Source organism: Phycodurus eques, chromosome 4 (genome assembly GCF_024500275.1).
Source record: "Phycodurus eques isolate BA_2022a chromosome 4, UOR_Pequ_1.1, whole genome shotgun sequence".
NCBI classification, from domain to species: domain Eukaryota; kingdom Metazoa; phylum Chordata; class Actinopteri; order Syngnathiformes; family Syngnathidae; genus Phycodurus; species Phycodurus eques.
This window is the reverse complement of record NC_084528.1, coordinates 6,839,046-6,859,459: the sequence shown is the minus strand read 5'-3', so window position 1 is coordinate 6,859,459 and position 20,414 is coordinate 6,839,046. Positions and strand designations below refer to the sequence as shown.

General features: G+C 41.6%; 1 protein-coding gene across 19 annotated transcripts in view; it reads left to right on the top strand.

Moving 5' to 3' along the window:
• Positions 1-20,414, top strand: part of rims2a (regulating synaptic membrane exocytosis 2a) — a 163,669-nt gene that overhangs the window by 21,933 nt on the left and 121,322 nt on the right. For 14 of the 19 annotated variants that reach the window (XM_061673761.1, XM_061673757.1, XM_061673774.1 and 11 more), the window contains exons 3-5: positions 10,937-10,969; positions 11,705-11,797; positions 19,058-19,268. In XM_061673761.1, coding sequence (XP_061529745.1) covers positions 10,937-10,969; positions 11,705-11,797; positions 19,058-19,268 — 337 coding nt within the window. The remainder of the gene's footprint in view (positions 1-10,936; positions 10,970-11,704; positions 11,798-19,057; positions 19,269-20,414) is intronic. The other 5 variants (XM_061673766.1, XM_061673764.1, XM_061673773.1 and 2 more) reach the window with 2 other exon arrangements.

The following is a 20,414-nucleotide window of genomic DNA, read 5'->3' as shown; positions in this document are numbered from 1 at the left end:
TCACAGAGACATCTCTGCGACCAGCGGAGACTCAAGTTACGATTAGGTCGCCAACTAGTCTTGATCCAAGTGAGATAATGGTCTTTTACATCCACCAAAGATCTTAGGGTTTGATGTTGAGTCGCATTACAGTATTTTGGTGCATGTTGAGAACATGCCGCTTGCTTTAGGTAGATTATGGATGCTCCTGATTGCCATAAAATAATGGAGGATAAATAATATTGCCATAAATAAAGGAGGATAAAGAATAGCGATTCACATGACATGACAAATGTAGCCGTGGGTCAGTCTTCATATACTTCATACAAACGCACCGGGTGCATGGAACCTTCACTCAGACATACTACTGCACATTGTTGAGTCTGGTCTCTTTCTCACCCTGCTGAGGGGTGAAGGTAGCTTTGTTGATGCATTAAATGCACCATTCCACAGAAGGAGTGTCTGCATGTGTCTATGCTTAAAATGTGTGGTTTTGTCTACATGAGCCAGTATGAAAATAACTGAGGAGGCCTTTTTTCATTCCCATCATCTGGCTGGAGGGACAGAGAGAGCTCATGCAGTGATCTCAGGATCACGCCCTACGACCAAAGTCTGATGGAGGGTCTCCCGCTAATCCCTTAATATTATTCGTCCCACTGAGCTACACATTGCGATGCCTGGTTGTTTTGAAGTGAAATGAGGCCAGGGTGGCAGTGGTACAGAATGACAGCAAACCTCAGAACGATACATACAATCTATGGTGAATTTCCTGGCATGTTTAACATTGTTTAGCAATTTACTAAGCAGGTTAACTGCTGTTAATCGCATAGCTTTCCATCTGTGCAGTATGACAGCTAATGCAAGGGAATCCTTTGATTTGGTACTTTGCTACAACAAAGTTCAACAGGCCATTCTGTCTCCAGACAGATGTTCAAAACCATCAAGGTCAAATTATTTTCTATTGTAAGGCACAGTGTTTGACTAAAACTCCTGATATACAGTATTTTTATAGCGATAGAATGCCTGCATATCGAAATAAATAAAAAAGGTTGTGTGAGATCTAGACAGGCGGAGCCTGGGAGAAGGAACAGAAAAGTCATTTGTCTGGGCTTATTTCTGAAGGTTGTAACATCTGTTTTCCTTATAAGGAGTGGAACCTTCTGGCACCTCCCACTCTACCCCCTTTTCAGAGTATAAGATAGATAGCGCCCCTTTGTTTAAGCAGACACTTAGTCTCCCAACTCGTGCAACTATTTGTCTCCATCGCGTTGTTACGCTTTGCCAATAAATGACAGATAACTGTCCATTTGGTCTCCTGGAACTTCATTGGTCTTTCCTCATATAAAAGAACTCACAATTGGTTGGTATGAATACTTTTGACTAATATTTTTCCCAAACTTTAACACTCCTTCTATTGCCTATGAACAATATGATGATTTCACCATATAGTTTGTACATAGGTATTCAATAGCCCTTCTGCTTGTCTGCCTGTGTACACTGTATTCGTTAAGCGGACCAGTAATGATGGCCAGCAAAGGTCTACTTAGACCCTGTTTTGGGATGCTCAAGCACAGTGTGCTTTTATTTTGATAACACATTATATTATGATCTGTTTGAGCTGGACAGTCATTATATCAAATTGCATTGCAGTTGCTGGTGTTGTCCCCTACTTCTCCTTTGGCAGTTCAGTCACTTGTTATCGCTCATGCGGCCATGTTTAAGATGTTTTTTGTGTGTTGTTGTATTATTTGTTACTTGAAATGTGTCTGAAATTTGGATTAAGGGCTGAGCACTACTAAGGTTCATTTTTAAAAAAAAGTTTTGCCCCTGATGGGGAGTAATAATCAAATGGCACAAGAAGGAGTAGAGAAGACTAGGACAACAATAGGCAGGGTGTCTATTACAATTCAATTGTTAGAAATGCCTCTGCTATTATCATAGCCCCGAGTGAGTAGAGACCACCTGCTGCACCCAGCCAGAAACAACAGCCTCATGGAGATTTATTTGGTGTGCTTTTGTTTGAATATGGGTAGCATACACACACACACCGCTTATCCTTGTGCTGGAGCCTATCCTAGCTACCTGCGGGTGTCATGTTATAAATGTGAACACTTTTAAAAGTGTTGATTTAACTTGGAACCAGTGGTTGCTATGTAAACTCTGGGCGAGTGTCTATTTCAGCTCTGATGTTGTTAAATTTCTTTGCAAATTTGCTGTGTGGCCGAATGTTGTAAATATGTTTCTAATATGTTGGCCACCTTGCATTGCTCTATGAGATGGACAAAATATTAAAGACACATCTCATTATGATGCCACAAAAAAGTAAAACATCGACTGAACCATTTTCTATAGCCTTTCCCAACTGAGGGCAAAAGGTAGACTACACCTTGGACTAGTCGCCAGTGCATCAGAGAGTCAGAAAGGTGAAACACAATAAAATAAATCTACATCTACACTAAACTGTATGGTAGATTTTTTTAATGTATTGGATCTGTAGCTGATACAGTGAGCTACATCAGAATTTTTTAAATCAACTAGCTGTGAGCCATTTAATTTTGCATCAGTTCCCTAGTCAGTGTTTCCTAAGTCTCGGTTTGGAAATGAACTTGTGAATGTGTGAGCTGCCGGGTAATCAGATAGGAATCAAAGAGAGGAGACATGATGGAGCTGTTTTGAAACCTGGCAAGTAATCTAAGGAAACAGATGGATTTTAGTTATATATGGCAACAGATTAACCACTTCCCTGTTGTGCATAAAACCTGGCATTGCCAGCTCCTGTTCAACATTCTGAATGTTAGTCCTTGGTCAGGAGGTCTGACCTGTGTAGTGTTATGTTACCTGTTCCGATGAGTTTGCCCTGTGGATTCAATTCTATCTGTGTTTTCTAAGGCCAATAACCACCCCACGGTGCCTCTTGCCACTCTTGCTATTAACAGCCCCCTGTGCTAGAGGAAGTCAACAGCACTGCCTGTATGAAGAGGAAAAGTAGCACTTATGCCTACTATCTGTACATACAGTAGATTGAGCATGTATGAATTATGTCTTTTAATGAGTCGCTATTTTCAGTGCACTCCTTTTCTTTTGGATTTGCTGGAAAGGGACAGGAGGGTTAAATCAAGGATTTCTGTCCATATATCCTGTGGCTGACTACAAAATGTGATACATTTTCTAAGGAATTATTGTGCTGATATTAGGGCTGCCACAAATGATTATTTCTATAGTCGACTGGTCACCGATTATTTTTGCGATTTGTCGACTAGTCAGATTCAGTTCATATTTAAATTGCAGATATCGCACCAGCAAGCAGCTGCTCTTATACAAACATCATTAGCTTAGCATCAATGGTGCCTTTACAGATGTGTAAGTTACCCATGCCATTGGCACTAACACACCCCATACCATCACAGATGCTGGCTTTTGACCTTTGCGTCCATAACAGTCCGGATGGTTATTTTCCTCTTTGGCCCGGAGGACACGAACGTCCACAATTTCCAAAAACAATTTGAAATGTGGACTCGTCGGACCACAGAACACTTTTCCACTTTGCATCAGTCCATCGTAGATGAGCTCGGGCCCAGAGAAGCTGGCGGCGTTTCCGGGTGTTGATAAATGGCTTTTGCTTTGCATAGTAGTTTCAAGTTGCACTTACGGATGTAGCGCTGAACTGTATTTACTGACATTGGTTTTCTGAAGTGTTCCTGAGCCCATGTGGTGATATCCTTTACACCTTGATGTCGGTTTTTGATGCAGTGCCGCCTGAGGGAACCTTTCTAGGCAAGATTTTGGGGAGCTCTTCTTTTTCAAATATTCTGGATTAATAGGACATGCTTTGACATTGACAAAAAAAGTAAAACTCATGAAAGTCAGTTGAGAAATGTGCACATTCTAATTTATTTTCAATGTACAAACATTGGCTTTGACGGGAACGTTACCCCTGCCGATGTAGCCGCCATGTAGGCATGTTGATAAGCCTGCCCGCTACAGTATATTTATCTTCTATTCATATCAGTGGTTAAACGTAACATCAAACACATAACCTGTGTGCTAAGTCTAATGAAATGCTCATCGTTAGGTTTAAGCTAATGTTAACGTTTACAACTTTAAGAAAGTAGCTCACTGCCGTTGGCGCGAATATTAGAACGCTAACTAGCCATATAGCTTACCGAGATGACTGTCCCTCTTCGACAGAAACTGAATCATGCCAGAAATGTGCTTCCTTTTTCGATGCTCGTGTGTCACTGTCGTGCTGCCATGAAAGACGCATTTTGTCTTGCAAGTTTTGCATTGCATTCCATCCATCCATTATCTACACCGCTTATCCTCACTAGGGTCGCAGGTATACTGGAGCCTATCCCAGCTAACTGCGGGCAGGAGGCAGGGTACACCCTGAACTGGTTGCCAGCCAATCGCATTGCATTCCTCTTGAGTATTTTTGGCAAACTGCTCAAACCTTCGGGCGCCGTTTCTAACGCCGGTTAGCTGTAGTTCTTCTGGCTACTGCATAGCTGACTTGGAGTAGTACCACTACGGCGCATGTGCATCACAGCCAGAAGGGGTTAGACCAGGGGTCGGCAACCCAAAATGTTGAAAGAGCCATATCGGACCAAAAAAAACGAAAAACAAATCTGTCTGGAGCTGCAAAAAAAATAAAACCCTTATATAAGCCTTATAATGAAGGCAACACGTGCTGTAAGTGTCTATTTTAGCCTACTATCCAAATGGCATAATGAGCATTCATCATTAAATGTTTATTTTTCCTGCAGCGCATCCTGGAGAGAATGACGCACCACGTGACGACTCTGCTGTACGATGGTGTTTTAAGTTTAACTTCCATTATTGATGTGTTATGTTTTGTTGCATTGATGGAATTATAGAAATATAATAAAGAAAACTGATTTTTTTATGTCATTTTTATTTTGAGCATTCAAAAATGGAACAGGAAATGGAGAGGCGTGTCTTTAATTTTCTGTATTTTCTCGGTTTTGTTGTTGAAGTCTGAAAATAAGTGTTCTGATATTTTAATGAATGAATCCTTCATGGAGTCGCCATCTGTGAACGGTTTTCCACGCTTTATTATCTCTCGGGTTGCAACAAAACGAGCAGCTGTAGTGGAGTTTGGAGATGCAATCCATTTCTTAAATCTATCTTTGCGCTCCTCTAATTTCTCCAGAAGTAAAGCAATTGCACTTTTTCTCTCACTCCCAACTGGGTACTCGGCTGCAAATGTAACATGCCTTCCCTGGAAATGTCTTTCCATATTAATCTTTTTGTTATTTGACAAACTTTTTTTTAACTTCTCATTACAAAGCAGACATGTAGACAAACCTTCCGCGTTGGCAAGAAAGCAAATGATTCAGTCCAGGAACTGTGGAATCCTCTGTTCTCCTCAGCTGTCTTTCTCTTTTTCCCTTTGCCATCCATGGCCCATCACACACCCGCCGGTTTGTTTGCGACAACCACATGCCACGCCGAGCTCAAAGAACCGCGCGTCAGGCTATGACTCAAATTTTTGTTGACAGAAATGTTGAAATTCAATATTTGTTCCACACATTTTTACAGCATTGGAAAATGTTAAGAATGTTTGTGTCATGTTTGTCCTCCGACAGAAACCATCTCCCCCATGTTTTTCCATTTCCATACATTTTTGAAAAAGCTCCAGGAAGCCACGAAGGTGGCGCAAAAGAGTCGCGGTTTGCCGAGCCCCGGGTTAGACAAACAAAAAGACATAAAGCTTAAAAAAAATAAACAAAGACATGGATTATTAAATTAATTGTGGACAGTTTTGCCCGACCACGTAATCGTGACTAGTCGACTCATCTTGGCAACCCATTTTGCAGTTATGGAAAGTGACATATTAAAAGAAGTCAGCCTAATCATAAAACAATAAAACACTCTACCAAGGGATGACAGTATAGCAACTAACCAGTCGGTGGCTAGTGCTCACAGGTTCTGTATTTTCACTCTGTTCCTTCTACAAACCTATCTCTGAGGCTACTGGTAAACAACTCTGATTGAAAGTCACAGCATCTCTCGCTAGAAGAAAACTTGAAACCGCTGTATGCGTCATTGCGAATCATGTGTTTGGTTAGAGTGTGAGTCTTCTTTTAGAATCAGTGTTGCAGAAAGCCAAAGAAAAAGGAAAACGTGCAAATGTAGGGTTACGTGAGGTCTAAGGAAGCATGATGAGATATCTTCAGATTTTCTGAAGCCTTAAGAGACATGCTGACATCATGAAAGTGTACATCATGCCGCTTCAACTTCCAGGTTTTTGTTGCACTTTAGAGGTGTATTTCTTCCCCCCAAATTTTGGTCCATTTCGAATTCTACGACAATTGGGATGTTTGTATTTTGGGGGGTTCACTTGTATTTCATTTATTTTCAATGTTTTAAAGACTGTTTTACAATAAACTTTGTTTCCACTCTTGCACATTGATGCAAAAGTATCCTCATGTCATGCATATTGATCTCATATTTGTCAACATTACACCCATATTCCAGCAGACTTCAGTGACACGTTTCCCTGTTGGTCACTGGCCTCGAAATGATTTCAGGCTATTATTAACCTCATCTCCTGACATAGCTGTCTGGCTGGGTCTGTGTTAATGATGTATGTAGTTGGTATTTACCCACTGAGCCAGATTACTCCCTTATGATCCAATTATCACTCGATCTGTGGTGGACGCAGAGGGCTTTGAGGGTTCTCTGCCTTAGTTAGGCATGAGATCCTTTATTACAGACTGCCTGCTGTAGATGACAAGATGAAGTTGCATCTCAGTATTTGTTTTAAAATGTTCATAATAAAATACTCGAAACTAAGGGATTTTAGAGGTTTTGTAATAATTAGCTGCAGCTAATCTTTTTTGTCAGTTCACAGTACAATAACGTAACGCTCACAACATTAAGTACACCTGCACAATGAGATCCAGTACAAAAATGATGCATAACAAATTTTGCCTGGTTGTACTTTTCAGAGGTGGAGAACTACACTACATTATCTTGAGACTTGTTTCTAATATAAAGCTTCAGTATATGAGTAGGTCAGTTTTTTGTTGGTCTACAAATTTTCACATTCATTCCAGCCCTGATTTAAAAAAAAAAAAAAAAATGTATGTCCTCTAATAGTGAAAGTGCCCCATGCGCCAGGTCTCGGGCTAGCAAGCTTCCTTCTGTTTGCACTGCCAATCAGAAGTTGTTAGATCTGCTGATGTGCATGTGACATGTTGCTGACCTTGTCTCAGCAGTGGGGAAAAGTGATGATTCACAGCTCTTAGAGCTGTCACATCAATGTTCCTCTGAAGCAGCTGGTTTATAGGTGAGTAGCGGAGAGATTATATATACCACTAAAGAGGAAAGTATGTGTGACTGCTCTTTCTACTTTTTTTCCTCTCTGGTGAATTTTATCCATCCATCCATTTTCTACACCACCTATCCTCACTAGAGACGCGGGTATGATGGAGCATATCCCAGCTAACTGCGGGCAGGAGGCGGGGTACACCCTGAACTGGTTGCCAGCCAATCGCAGGGCACATAGGAACAAACAACCATTCGCAGTCACATTCATACCTACGGGCAATTTAGAGTTTTCAATTAACCTAGCAACCTCAATTAACCTGTTTTTGGAAAGTGGGAGGAAACCGCGCAGGCACGGGGAGAACATGCAAACTCCACACAGGCGGGGCCGGGGATTGAACCCCGCTCCTCAGAACTGTGAGGCTGACGCTCTAATGCCGCCTTTATATCCAACAAAAATGTATAATTATTAGACAAGCCACATTTTACAGTTTGTGAGATTATTCTTATCCATCCATCCATTCATTGTCTTCTGCTTATCCGAGATCGGGTTGCAGGGGCAGTAGCTTTAGCAGGGAAGTCCAGACTTCCCTCTCCCCAGCCACTTCATCCAGCTCTTCCGGGGGGATCCCGAGGCGTTCCCAGGCTAGCCGGGAGACATAGTCTATCCAGTGTTTCCTGGGTCGTCCCTGGGGTCTCCTCCCGGTGGGACATGCCCGGAACACCTCACAAAGGAGGCGTCCAGGAGGCATCCCAATCAGATCCCCGAGCCACCTCAGCTGGTTCCTCTCAATGTGGAGGAGCGGCGGCTCTACTCTGAGCCCATCCCGGATGACCGAGTTTCTCTCACAGTTTCTCACTATCTCTAAGGGAGAGGCCAGACACCCTGCGGAAGACCTTGTTCTTTCGGTCACGACCCACAGCTCGTGACCGTAAATGAGGGTAGGAACGTAGATCGACTGGTAAATTGAAAGCTTCGCCTTTCGGCTTAGCTCTTTCATCACCACAGCGGACCGATACAAAGTCTGCATCACTGCAGACGCTGCACCGATCCACCTGTCGATCTCCCTTTCCATTCTTCCCTCACTCGTGAACAAGACCCCAAGATACTTGATCTCCTCCACTTGGGGCAGGATCTCATCCCCGACATGGAGCGGGCACTCCATCCTTTTCCAACTGAGGACCATGGTCTCAGATTTGGAGGTGCTGATTTTCATTCCAACTGCTTCACTCTCCTGCGAACCGCTCCAGTGGGAGTTGGAGATCATGGCTTAATGAAGCCAACAGTACCACATCATCTGCAAAAAAGCAGTGATACAATACTGAGGCCACCAAACCGGACCCCCTTTACGCCTTGGCTGGGCCTAGAAATTCTGTCTGTAGAAATTATGAACAGAATCGGTGACAAAGGGCAGCCTTGGCGGTGTCCAACCCTCACCGGAAACGAGTTCGATTTACTGCCGCCAATGCGGACCAAACTCTGACACCGGTTGTACAGGGACCGAACAGCCTGTAGATTATTTTTAATCTCATGAAAATAACCTGAACCTTGACTGCCCAAAATGTAAATGTAATTATTTTTGTGGTAAAAAAATAGTGTTTTTACATTTCTACAGCTCATTCAGCTGGTCAAGTCAAACTGGTAAGGGACTGGGGATGAATCCTTTTTTTCCCCCCAATCGTTGGTACTACACAGTATTACGCCTTATGTTAAAAACATATCACTTTAGTATTCAACAAGAAGAAGAAGCATATTGTTATTAATACCTCTCTTGTAGTGTTAGTCAAAATTCAACAATCGTATCAGGGAAATTTTGTATTTTTTTTATCCAGCTCTTTTATTGTATCATTTCAACACAGTGGTGCACTGATGAGTACCACCTCACACAAGAAGGTTCTTGGTTTGAATCTTCTTCAACTCCTCGTTTAGGTTTTCTCTCCACTTCCTCCCACAATTCAACACATGTATGTAAGATTTAATTGAAGACTAAATTGCCTCTTGGTGTGAAAGGGTCTTTGTCTCTTTATTGGTCCCGACTGGTGATTAGTCCAGGGAGCACCCTGGGATGGGTTGTAAAGGTTAAGCCATATAGAATATAGATGAATGCATGGCTGTGCAAGTGTACCGCACTCTGTGTATACATAAACACATTAACATATGCACATCTTGTTATTTTATTTTATTTTGCAGGTCACATGTCCACTAGAGAGCAGTGTAGCATCAGACATAGTCAGAACTGGCTGAAAACAAACAGAAAAAAAAATACTATATTTTGCGCTGCCCTCCTCAGCAGGCAGGATACCTACTGTTTCACTTGTGACATTTTACACTCACTCATTCTACTGCCCCATGGCAAATAATACACTGCTCCCATACGAGCCTGTACACACATTCAGTAAAGTATATGAGCACATGGCACACGTGGGATCTGGGTCCACAGAGGCTCGTGCTTTGGAGGAGATTCTCACACTTTCTGTCCATTTGACATGCTGGCAATGAGAAGGCTCAATCAGATAAATATGAGGCTTGTAATGCGGCCAGAGAGACGAGGCTGATGGGATCAATAAAGAACAACGTTGTAGGTCACTGGGAGAACACAGCGAGAGGATAGATATGGACTGGCTCATCCGGAAACAGAGCAGCAAGACTGAGGGCTAAACAGGACTACAGTATATCTTCTCTTGCGTGTTCTCTCTCTCACCATTGTAAAAGAATATTACCGGAGATGTTGCGTGCTGACTTGTGATTTAGAGGCAGCTTACTGGATGCTGTGTCGTAGGTTATTATTTTACTATTCGGATTGTTTTTTCATCTCGCTTTACTTTAATAATATTGTCCAGTTTGTTTTCTTAAATGCGTGAGAAGCGTGGTTTTAGAAATGCCCCATATGCCTCTTTATAAACGCAATTTATTTGACTCTTGGTCATGTTAAAGTTATACATAAATTACAACAGTGGGCTCACCCACATTTGGCCAGTTCAAGCTATTTCTTCATATTTTTTAAAAATATCTGTTCCTGCGGTGTCACCATGACCTGCTATGAATTATTATTTGCAAATGTGAGGCTTAGTTTAACATTATTGTTGAGCTCATATCTTTTATAACTAACCTGGGGCCAAAGCAGTAATCCTTTTATGCTTGATGCATGATGACAAATGCACAAGGACACTTCCAAATTTGAAGCCGGTATCACTGTATTTTTTGCTCTTACAAGAAGTAGATACGCACATTCTATTCTGTTCTCAATTTGTTTGTGTTTGCTATTTGTGTCATTGCGTGCTGTGCTCTGATGTCACTAAGCTAGTGTTCTTGCTGGATACTTTGGCTTGTTTTCCCTGTATTGGTGGACTCTTGGTTAATAGGGTCCACCGATATTTGATATATTTACACTGTAGTGAGTAACGTATATACTGTAAGGGTACTGCTCACATCAACATGTTTTTCATCCTTGTTAAAATCACCCTCACCCCAATACAGTATTGTAATTGCCATTATCATCGTCTCTTTCAATCACCATCTATAACATCATATGTATTTTTATTTTCATATGTCATGCATACCTTTTTATACTAGTTTTAGATTTTTGTATTTTGTTGCTTATGTTTTCCTCATCCATTTGTGTTCTTTATGCACTGAGTTGCACACCTTTTTTGATTTATGTTTTAGGATCAAAGAAGGACCAAAGCCTCAGTCAGCACAGTAAGTAAACTGCATTACCCAGAGTGCTTTAGGCTTTGACACTTCTTCCTGCCATTTGTTGTTATGTGCTTCATGTGAATCTTCCCTCTGTGTCTGAGAGGAGGAGGAAAGAACTGTCACTAAATTCATGGCATGCAGCTGTGGTACGAAAAGAACTTTGTAATGATGCTAAAGCGATGACTTCCATGACATTTATGACAATGCCTTTTCCTTTCCAACATTATTGTTAAAACCCAAGTCCTACAACCCCCCCCCCCCCCCCCCCCATCTATGGCTATGTTTCTCACCCTGTGTGTTGTCTGCACCTGGACTGGCTTGTGTAGCCTTGAAATACGATCACTAGTTCTACCCAGATGCTACGTTTCTGTACTGTGGATGCACCTTAACCAAATCTTCTGTACTTGTTGGACGAACTTGACCCCTATAGTGTCTCCTTTCCTCAGCTGAGCATTTGAGGCTGCTCTCATTTCCATTGGCTGTAGAGCTTTCTTGCTTCAGCTTTCCCTCTGTTTCTGGATTTCTATTCCACTATTGCTAGCTTTAGGACACTAGTTGCTTCTCTGCCATGTCTTGGCCTTCTCTCTCTCTGCTCTGGTTGTAGTGAATGTACCCAAGTATTGTTCACTTTCTGGAAATCATACCCCTGCTTCTCAAAATACCTCACAGGATAGATTGTTTTCTCACGTGATGACTCGCTGCGCTGTACCTGTCACGCTTATTTGCTTATTTGAACAGGTGGTTTCCCTTTAGTGGGATTACTGAGCTGGTAAATAATGTTCTTCAGCCACAGCAAAAGTCCCAAAATGACAAGGAGCCCGAGCCAGACGCGTAAGTAATAGATCAAACATAGTTTGATCTTCTCCCAGCAGTCACAACCATACAACCCTACACAGCACAGCACAGCACAGTACTGCGTGAGTGAGTGTGATTTGCACATTTTCCATGTGTTGGTGAAGCAAACTTTTAAAAATGTTCAACTCGTAATGATTGTGGTGTGACACGACATGCTATGCAGTGGAGGAACAGTTATATATGCTTACTGTTATTCTTGCCATATAATGTATGATACATACACCATGAAAATTTCAGATTTTTTTTTGCATATTTATCACACTTAAATGCTTCAGATCATCAAATCAATTTTAATATCTCACAAAGGCAGCCCAATTAAATATAAAATGTAGTTTCTAAATGATGATTTTTTTGTTGTTGTTTTTGTTTGTTAGTTTTTTCTTTGTTAAGGGTTATCTGGCCGTATATGAAAAAGGAATTCTGCTGCATGACCCAAGAGTGATTTAGCCTGAGGGCATGTTTGCCTGCAGGATTTTTTTTTGGAAGACAGCAGAGTTAGTGTTCCATTAATCACAGCAAGTCATCCAGGTCCTGAATAAGAGAAGCAACCCCAGACACATCACACAGCCACTACCATGTTTGATATTGTCATGAACGGACCAGAGGATAGGACCCAAAAATGCATGACTCCACTACAAATGGACAGTTTCAAAAAGAGAGGTTTAATATACAGGCCGAGGTCAGTACACAGGCAGGCAACCCGAAAAGGCAACAGTATCCAAAAATGTGAGGCAAAAAGGCAAGGTCGATAATCGGAACAGGGTCTAGTCTTGCTGGAACGCGACGATAAGATACAACGAACTGGCGATGAGAAAGAATGAGACACGAGGTTAAATGCATGGGGTAATTAGGGTGAACGAGGCACAGGTGAGCGGCACGGTGGCCGACTGGTTAGAGCGTCAGCCTCACAGTTCTGAGGACCGGGGTTCAATCCCTGGCCCCGCCTGTGTGGAGTTTGCATGTTCTCCCCGTGCCTGCGTGGGTTTTCTCCGGGCACTCCGGTTTTCTCCCACATCCCAAAAACATGCATTAATTGGAGACTCTAAATTGCCCTGTAGGTGTGAATGTGTGTGCGAATGGTTGGTTGTTTGTATGTGCCCTGCGATTGGCTGGCAACCATTTCAGGGTGTATCCCGCCTCCTGCCCGATGACAGCTGGGATAGGCTCCAGCACGCCCGCGACCCGAGTGAGGAGAAGCGGCTCAGAAAATGGATGGATGGATGGATGGAGACACGGGGAAAACAACAACCAGAACACACACCCATGACCGATATGGCATAATATTGTTTTTATCAAATACAGTGTTATTTTTACCATTACACCAAATTTAACGGGCCGCACAGCCTCCAAAAAGTTCTCCTTTTTCTTGGAACAATTCCATGCATGCCATTTTTTGCCAGTGTCTTTCTTATTGTTGAGTCATGAACATTTATTTTAACCGAGGATAGTGAAGCCTGCAGTTGTCAGCCTGGGTTCTTTTGTAATCTCCTGGATGAGTCGTCGTTGCACTCTTGGACTATTTCTTTGTTGGCCGATCCCTCCTGGGAAGGTTCACCACTGTTTCTATTTTTTTGTAACCTTTTCTAGGCTTCAGTCACATTGTTTTTTTTGGGGGTGAATCCTGTCATGATGAATTTCTTTTTTAGATCTCAACAAATCAGGCAGGAATCATGTGGCCAGTCAAATGGAATTCAGCTTTCCTAAAACTGTGGTTAAGTGCGCTTAACTCATGATTTTACAAGGGGGCTATTCCTTTTGCACATGGGATCAGAAAGGTTTGGAAGTGGATTTTGTATTTACTTGGGTTGTCTTTGTAAGCTAGTATTAAATTTGGTTTGATCATCCGAAATGTTTTAAATGTGATAAATATGCAACAACAACAAATCAGGGAGCAGGCAAACACTCCAAAGATGGACAACGAAGGGTCATCATCCACAAACCAGATGTCTGCCATAGTACCAGGACTGACCTGTGAGAGGCAGCATGGTGCCACAGGCCATCTTATACTGCCGAAAAATACAAACACAGCTCAACTCAGCTTTATTTGTAGATCACTTTAAAACAGCCACGGCTGCACACAAAGTGCCGTACATTATATACAAATAAACCATGTAAAACATAGGTCAAATTACTAACAATATAATACAAATAAAAACAATAAAACACTGAAACAGTGCAGAAAGATACAACGAAAAAGAAAGACTACTAGTAGTAGTACAAGTGGTAGAAGGAATAGAAAAGGCTAGGCTCACTGTTAGCTTATTTGGTAACTAGATTGTTGTCACAAACTCGTCTCCTTGTCATTTATATTGTGGTGAGTGACTCGGGTGACCCATAATTCTAGCACTCAAAACATCCAATTGCTTCTCCATTTGAGCCCGGCAACAGCGAGAGCATCAGGTCGCTTCCTAATTGGCGGTTGTTCCTTATACATCCCAATCACAGAATCCGTGGCTCCACCGTACGCTGTTAACCACGTGTGATGTAACGATTTGCGATCATAAGATATTAAACAGGTTTGATGTTTACGATTGATCGGGGGGGAATCACCTAACAAAAGAAGGACATTCTGTCTTTGACAATTGGGCCTCTGTTGAATGGAAAAATTGTCAAATGTTGCCAGTTGGTATGTGTGTAGCCCACTTTACACAAAATGAATAATAATTCTGATTATTGTGTCCATGACATTGAAAGACAGAAATGTTCCTCTACTCTATGTAGTGTTTGATCAATTTAAGCCATTCCAGTTTATTGCTCCTGTTCCATCATGATTATGACGGGTAGACGAATAGTACAAAGTACTTTATTAATACTTTATTAATCCCATTGGGGAACATCAGCTTCATAGTAGTGTGTAGTTCACCCTGGCTATGGACATATTGTGCAGTTGTATACTGCACAGTGGTGTAGAACTCCAATGGATTATAATGAGAAGTGTGTTTAATACAGTATTTTATTTCACTCTTGTAGTTAAATAAGGTCCTCAACATATTAGAAACCTAGCCGTCCATCCATTTTCCATAACACTTGTTCTGTTCAGGGTCGCAGGGAGCTAGAGCCTATCCCAGCTGACTTCAGGCAAAAGGCAGCCTAATAGTAATCCCTTTAGTACATCCTGCACTCTAGACTGGTTGCCAGTCAATCACAGGTAGGGTTTCAAAGGGCTGGAAATTTTATGGGAAGTCATGTGTAATTTTGTGTTAATCTGGGGGATTTTGGAACTACTCCAAATTGTAAACTTTCCATGGGAATTATTGGAACTAATGCGAATTGAAGGTAATGGAAAGGTATCACATTCAAGCATAAATATGAACATTTTGTTTGTCATAAACATTAGTGCAAAATAGATAGATCGCCCATCTTTATTTGCTCTTTTTTTTCACTACCCTTGAGAGGCTAAACTCCAATTTTGGCTTGCAACACACACACACACACACACACACACAAAACAAATCTAGCAAACAGCTGCTCGTAACTCGAAAACCTGTAAATTGGAGCAAAGTCCAGTTAACTGTGTTTGAAAGAAATCTGGTAATCATGCTGGAATATAATTTCACCAACTGTGCTGAAATATAATTTCACCAACTATATATATATATATATATATATATATATATATATATATATATATACACACACACAGCGGCTGAAATAAGTATTGAACACGTCACCATTTTGATCACTACATATATTTCCAAAGGTGCTATTGACATGAACATTTCTCCAGATGTTGGGAACAACCCAAGTAACCCACACATACAAAGAAAGTACAACAAATAAGATCAGCAATTAAGTTGTGTGTAATAATGTGAAATGACACAGGGAAAAAGTTTTGAGCACGCCAACTGGTATTTATTTAATACTTTGTACAAAAGCCTTTGTTTGCAATGACAGCTTCAAGACGCCTCCTGTATGGAGAAATTAGTCGCATGCATTGCTCTGGTGTGATTTTGGCCCAGTCCTCCATGCAAGCAGTCTTCAAATCTTGAAGGCTGCGTGGGCTTCTTTTATGGACCTTGAGTTTCAGTTCTTTCCATTGATTTCCAATTGGATTCAAGTCAGGTGATTGGCTGGGCCATTCTAGCAGCTTTATTTTTTTTCTCTTGAAACCAATTGACAGTTTATTTGGCATTATGTTTTGTATCATTATCCTGCTGAAATGGTTTCATTTTCATCATCCTCATAAATGGCAGCAGATTTTTGTCAAGAATGTCTCTTGCCCATTCATCCTTCCTTCAATAAAGTGAAGTTTACCAGTACCATTTGCTGAAAAGCAGCCCCACACTATCATGTTCCCACCTCCAAACCTTGCTGTTGGTATGGTGTTTTTAGGGTGATGTGCAGTGCCAAACGTCGTCGTGTATTATGGGATCCAAAGAGCTAAATTTTGCTCTCATCAGACCATACTATATTCTCCCAGTATTTATTTTTCACTTTAAACAAACTTTGACATGCTTTTTCGTTTCAGCAATGGGGGCGTGGTGAGCGTGCAGACAGGGCATGGCGGCAGAGTGCATTACTCACTGTTTCCCTTGTGACAACAGTATCTGCTAATTCCAGGTCTTTTTGAAGTTCTCCACCGGTGGTCCTTGGCTCTCGAACAACTCTTATGATTAATCTTTGCACTCCTCTGTCAGAAATCTTGCAAGGAGCACCTGATCGAAGCAAATCTATGGTGGATTGGCTTTCCACTTGCGTATTATGGCCCAACCTGTCACGTACGTGGTTAGGGGCGAGGCCGAGTAACGCAAGGCAAGAACATGGTGGACCCAATTGCAGGGAAGCAGAGAGTCAAGGCAGGAGTGAGGGAGTCTCAAAATATTTATTCTTCAAAAAGGGAAAACTGAACAAAGTCCCACAACAGATACCAATCAAATCAAAGTAACAAAGAAACACTCAAATATCTAAAACTGGAAACAAACAATGACCTGTGAGTAAGACGTGGAATAGAAAGGGAGAATGACACCTGACAATGACATACCACAATGATAAAGACAACTGGCCGACGATGACATGGCAAAGACATGTGACAACGACAATGGACCGACAAGAGCTGAAAGAAACCAGGGAACGAAATACAAACAGATTGACGAGACAACGAGGAACACCTGGACAAGACACGAGTGGCTGGAGAGAGCTGATTGGCCGACACAAAGTAGACGAGAACAGGTGGACACAACAACCTAATGAGCACACGACAAACATGGAACACAGGAAAACATGGAACAAAACTAAACACAACCCAAACCAAAACACAGACCATGACACAACCGTGCTCACTGGAATGTTCAGAAGCTCAGATACGTGTCTGTAACCAATGCCATCGTTATGTTTTGCAATCATTACTTTTTCGATGGTCTTGAGACAGCTCTCTGCTCTTAGTCCATCATGAGATGTGTCTTGACTCACATCTTGGCAATGAGACCTTTTTGCAGACCATTAATTAACCATCTGATATTCATTTGCACTGACAAGGGGCTGGATTGCTGTTTGATTATTGATAGATTTTAGGTGTTGTCTTGGCTTTCCATGCCTTTTTCCACCTCCCTTTCGTCATGTGTTCAGTACTTTTTCCCTGTGTCATTTCACATTATAACAACTTCATTTCTGATCTTATTTGTTCTACTTTCTTTGTATGTATGGATTACTTGGGTTGTTCCCAACATTTGGTGAAAATTTCATGTCAATAGCACCTTTGGAAATATATTTAGTGAGGAGAAATGGTGATGTGTTGTTTATTTCAGCCACTGTGTGTATTTATTTATTTACTTACTTACTTACTTATTCCCGCTTATTCCCATGGAAAGTTCCCTACTCTGAAAATTTCCTGAATTTTGCTACCCTAATCAGAGGGCACATACAGAGACAGACACTCATTCACACAGAAATTCACCCGTCACTGAGTGGGAACTGATTCCACGTTGCCTGCATCTCTTCTGAGCATGATATTCGGCGATCGCATTCTAATTTGTAGATGAAGTGTCTGGTGTTGCCATTGGAGGACAGTGTAGTCGTAGTGATGGGCATAGTAGTCATTGGCTGTGTTAAATGTGTTGAATCACCAGCCACCGTTTCTATTGATACAAGGCTGGCCGCTTAAGCATTTGACTGAAATAGCAGATGGAGTTACAGTTAAAGAGGGTCGTTTGTAGTCTTATTTCTCTGATCCTCTTTGACAGTGGCCATTTAACTTGCATAACAGTTTTCTACACCCTTTTATCAGACCTTCTGTCAGCAAATGAGATTTAGTGAGATCTGTTGAACAAGGCGACACACTAATCTCTGCTTGGTTATCACACAAAGGCTGCGGCACTTCTAATCCCGCGGTGCAACGAGGGACACGCTGTTGGCGCACTGTCATGTTTTGATGCCACATGCACACAGAAAACAAAGTGCGCACACACACGTTACTCATCAGGTTGTGTGGATGGCTGATATACATAGGGTCCAAAGCACTGGCTGAGGGTAAAGAAAGCACGTTTCACTCAAACACAAACCTCTATGTGGTAAAAGGATAGCGCTACTCAATAATTCACAAGCACTAATGAATGTTGCAGGGGATATGTGGGGCGAAACCAATTCTAATCGCCATTTTATGAAGTCAGCTCAGTGTTTAGTTTCTAAGGAGACGCTCAATTGACATGTGTCATACAAAATGCATGTGAAGAGCCCGTGTGTTTTCGCTAGCCTCTCAGGACGTGTTTAGCATCACCTGCAAAAGATCACGTGTTGTGCATCAGTAGGAGGCCATCTAAGGGACAGTGATGGTACCGCAATTAGGCAGAAGCCAGGTGTCCCACTGAATGCATGTCTGCCCGCTATGACCCAAACTGTCGCGTTACTCTCATTTGTATTTTATGTGAAGGCTCTTGGATGTTTTTTGTGGTGGGGAGGTTGTGATCAAGCTTCTGATCTTGTGGTGTACACTTACACTATATTCCCCCAACAAAGATCATCGTCACTAATACAAAGTTATACCAGTTTGAGACTTGAAAATAGGATATTTATGTGAATTATTTTAAACCGTGATAAATGTAGATTGTGCTCACAATGGGATTCTTTCACTCAAATATATATTGTATTTAAAAACCCTTCTGAATGCATGACGAAACTAAAAGAGAACATTTTCTAAAAGACTCCAACTCAACACCACTGGATGCAATGACGTCATTTTTAAATCTGGTGTCTTAGTCATTATAACACCTGTTTAACATGTGTCCTCCGATCTGTCCACAGGAAGTTGCATCAGCAGTTTGAGTCATACAAGGACCAGGTCAAAAAGATGGGTGATGAGACAAAGCAGGCTCAGGAACAGAAGAGCGAAGCCCCAACCTGCGGGATATGCCACAAAACCAAGTTTGCTGACGGCTGTGGCCACCTCTGTTCATATTGCCAAACGAAATTCTGTGCTCGGTGCGGAGGACGAGTGTCTCTGCGGTCAAATAAGGTAATGCTGGTTTGCATGCTTGGAACTATCCATTTATAAGGACACACATACAGATGTCCTGCCCTCAGGCAAATTTCTCCCTGCGCTACACAGTGAAATCATAATCTGGGAATTGAGCCAGCGGTGTCTCTCACAGTAACATGTTTTTCAGTATTTTGCCCTCTACAAAAGACTGTGTGCAACATTTATGTTGTGATTAATGCTCACTGTTAAGTCAATGTGTTAGTCTTTTTCAGCGTTGATTTTCATTATTCATGTTGACTTTAACAACAGTTGTTCTACTGTATTTCACCACTTGAGGGAACAATTTTTCCTTCCCCCCCCCCCCACCGGGGAACTACATCGCTGCATCTTTGTGCTTTGCTATGCACTCCAACGCCCCCCCCCCCCCCAAAAATAAAAAATAAATAAATAAAAAACTGAGTAAACCCAAGATTTTAGTATCTGATTGGTGTAGATTTTAATCATGATCTTAAATGTTTCTATGCAATCCAATTGCTGTTAAATTATGTGACAGTACTGCCAGGACCTATTGTTGGCACTCACAATCGTTCTTGCTCCCACTCTTTCCCTCTTTCTTCTTCCCTTTTGTTTTCTTTCTGCTGCATTCCTGATTTCATGGAATTGCAACAGGAGGACAAAGTGGTTAGCGACATCCTTTTTTTGCATTTGCTGGGAGTGTGCTTGAAGCATTGTTGTTCCATTGCTGTTACGTACACTTGCACATACAGCAGCCAAAAACAATCTTAAACCAACAACAAGAATACTAAACAGCAGTCTCTTGTGAGTGTATCACCTAATGCTAGAATCAATACCACATCCCAATCAGAACAATCAGTGGTATATACTGTATGCAATTTTATTGTAATTTATCTCACCAAAGCTGATGTAAAAAGTGTCATCATGGAGAAATGCAGCTCAGGTTTGAAATGGAATAAAACTGAAATCAAACCTACAGTTAACCTCTCATGTGGTTATGAAAAAAAAAAAAAGAATACATGAGAATTGAATGCTAATATGATGTCCTAACTGTGATTAGCATAGAGCATAGATTAGAATGGAAATATATGATGTGTGATCATTTTGTTTTGAAATATATGATGTGTGATCATTTTGTTTGTATGTATGAGCAGATGTAGCATCAAG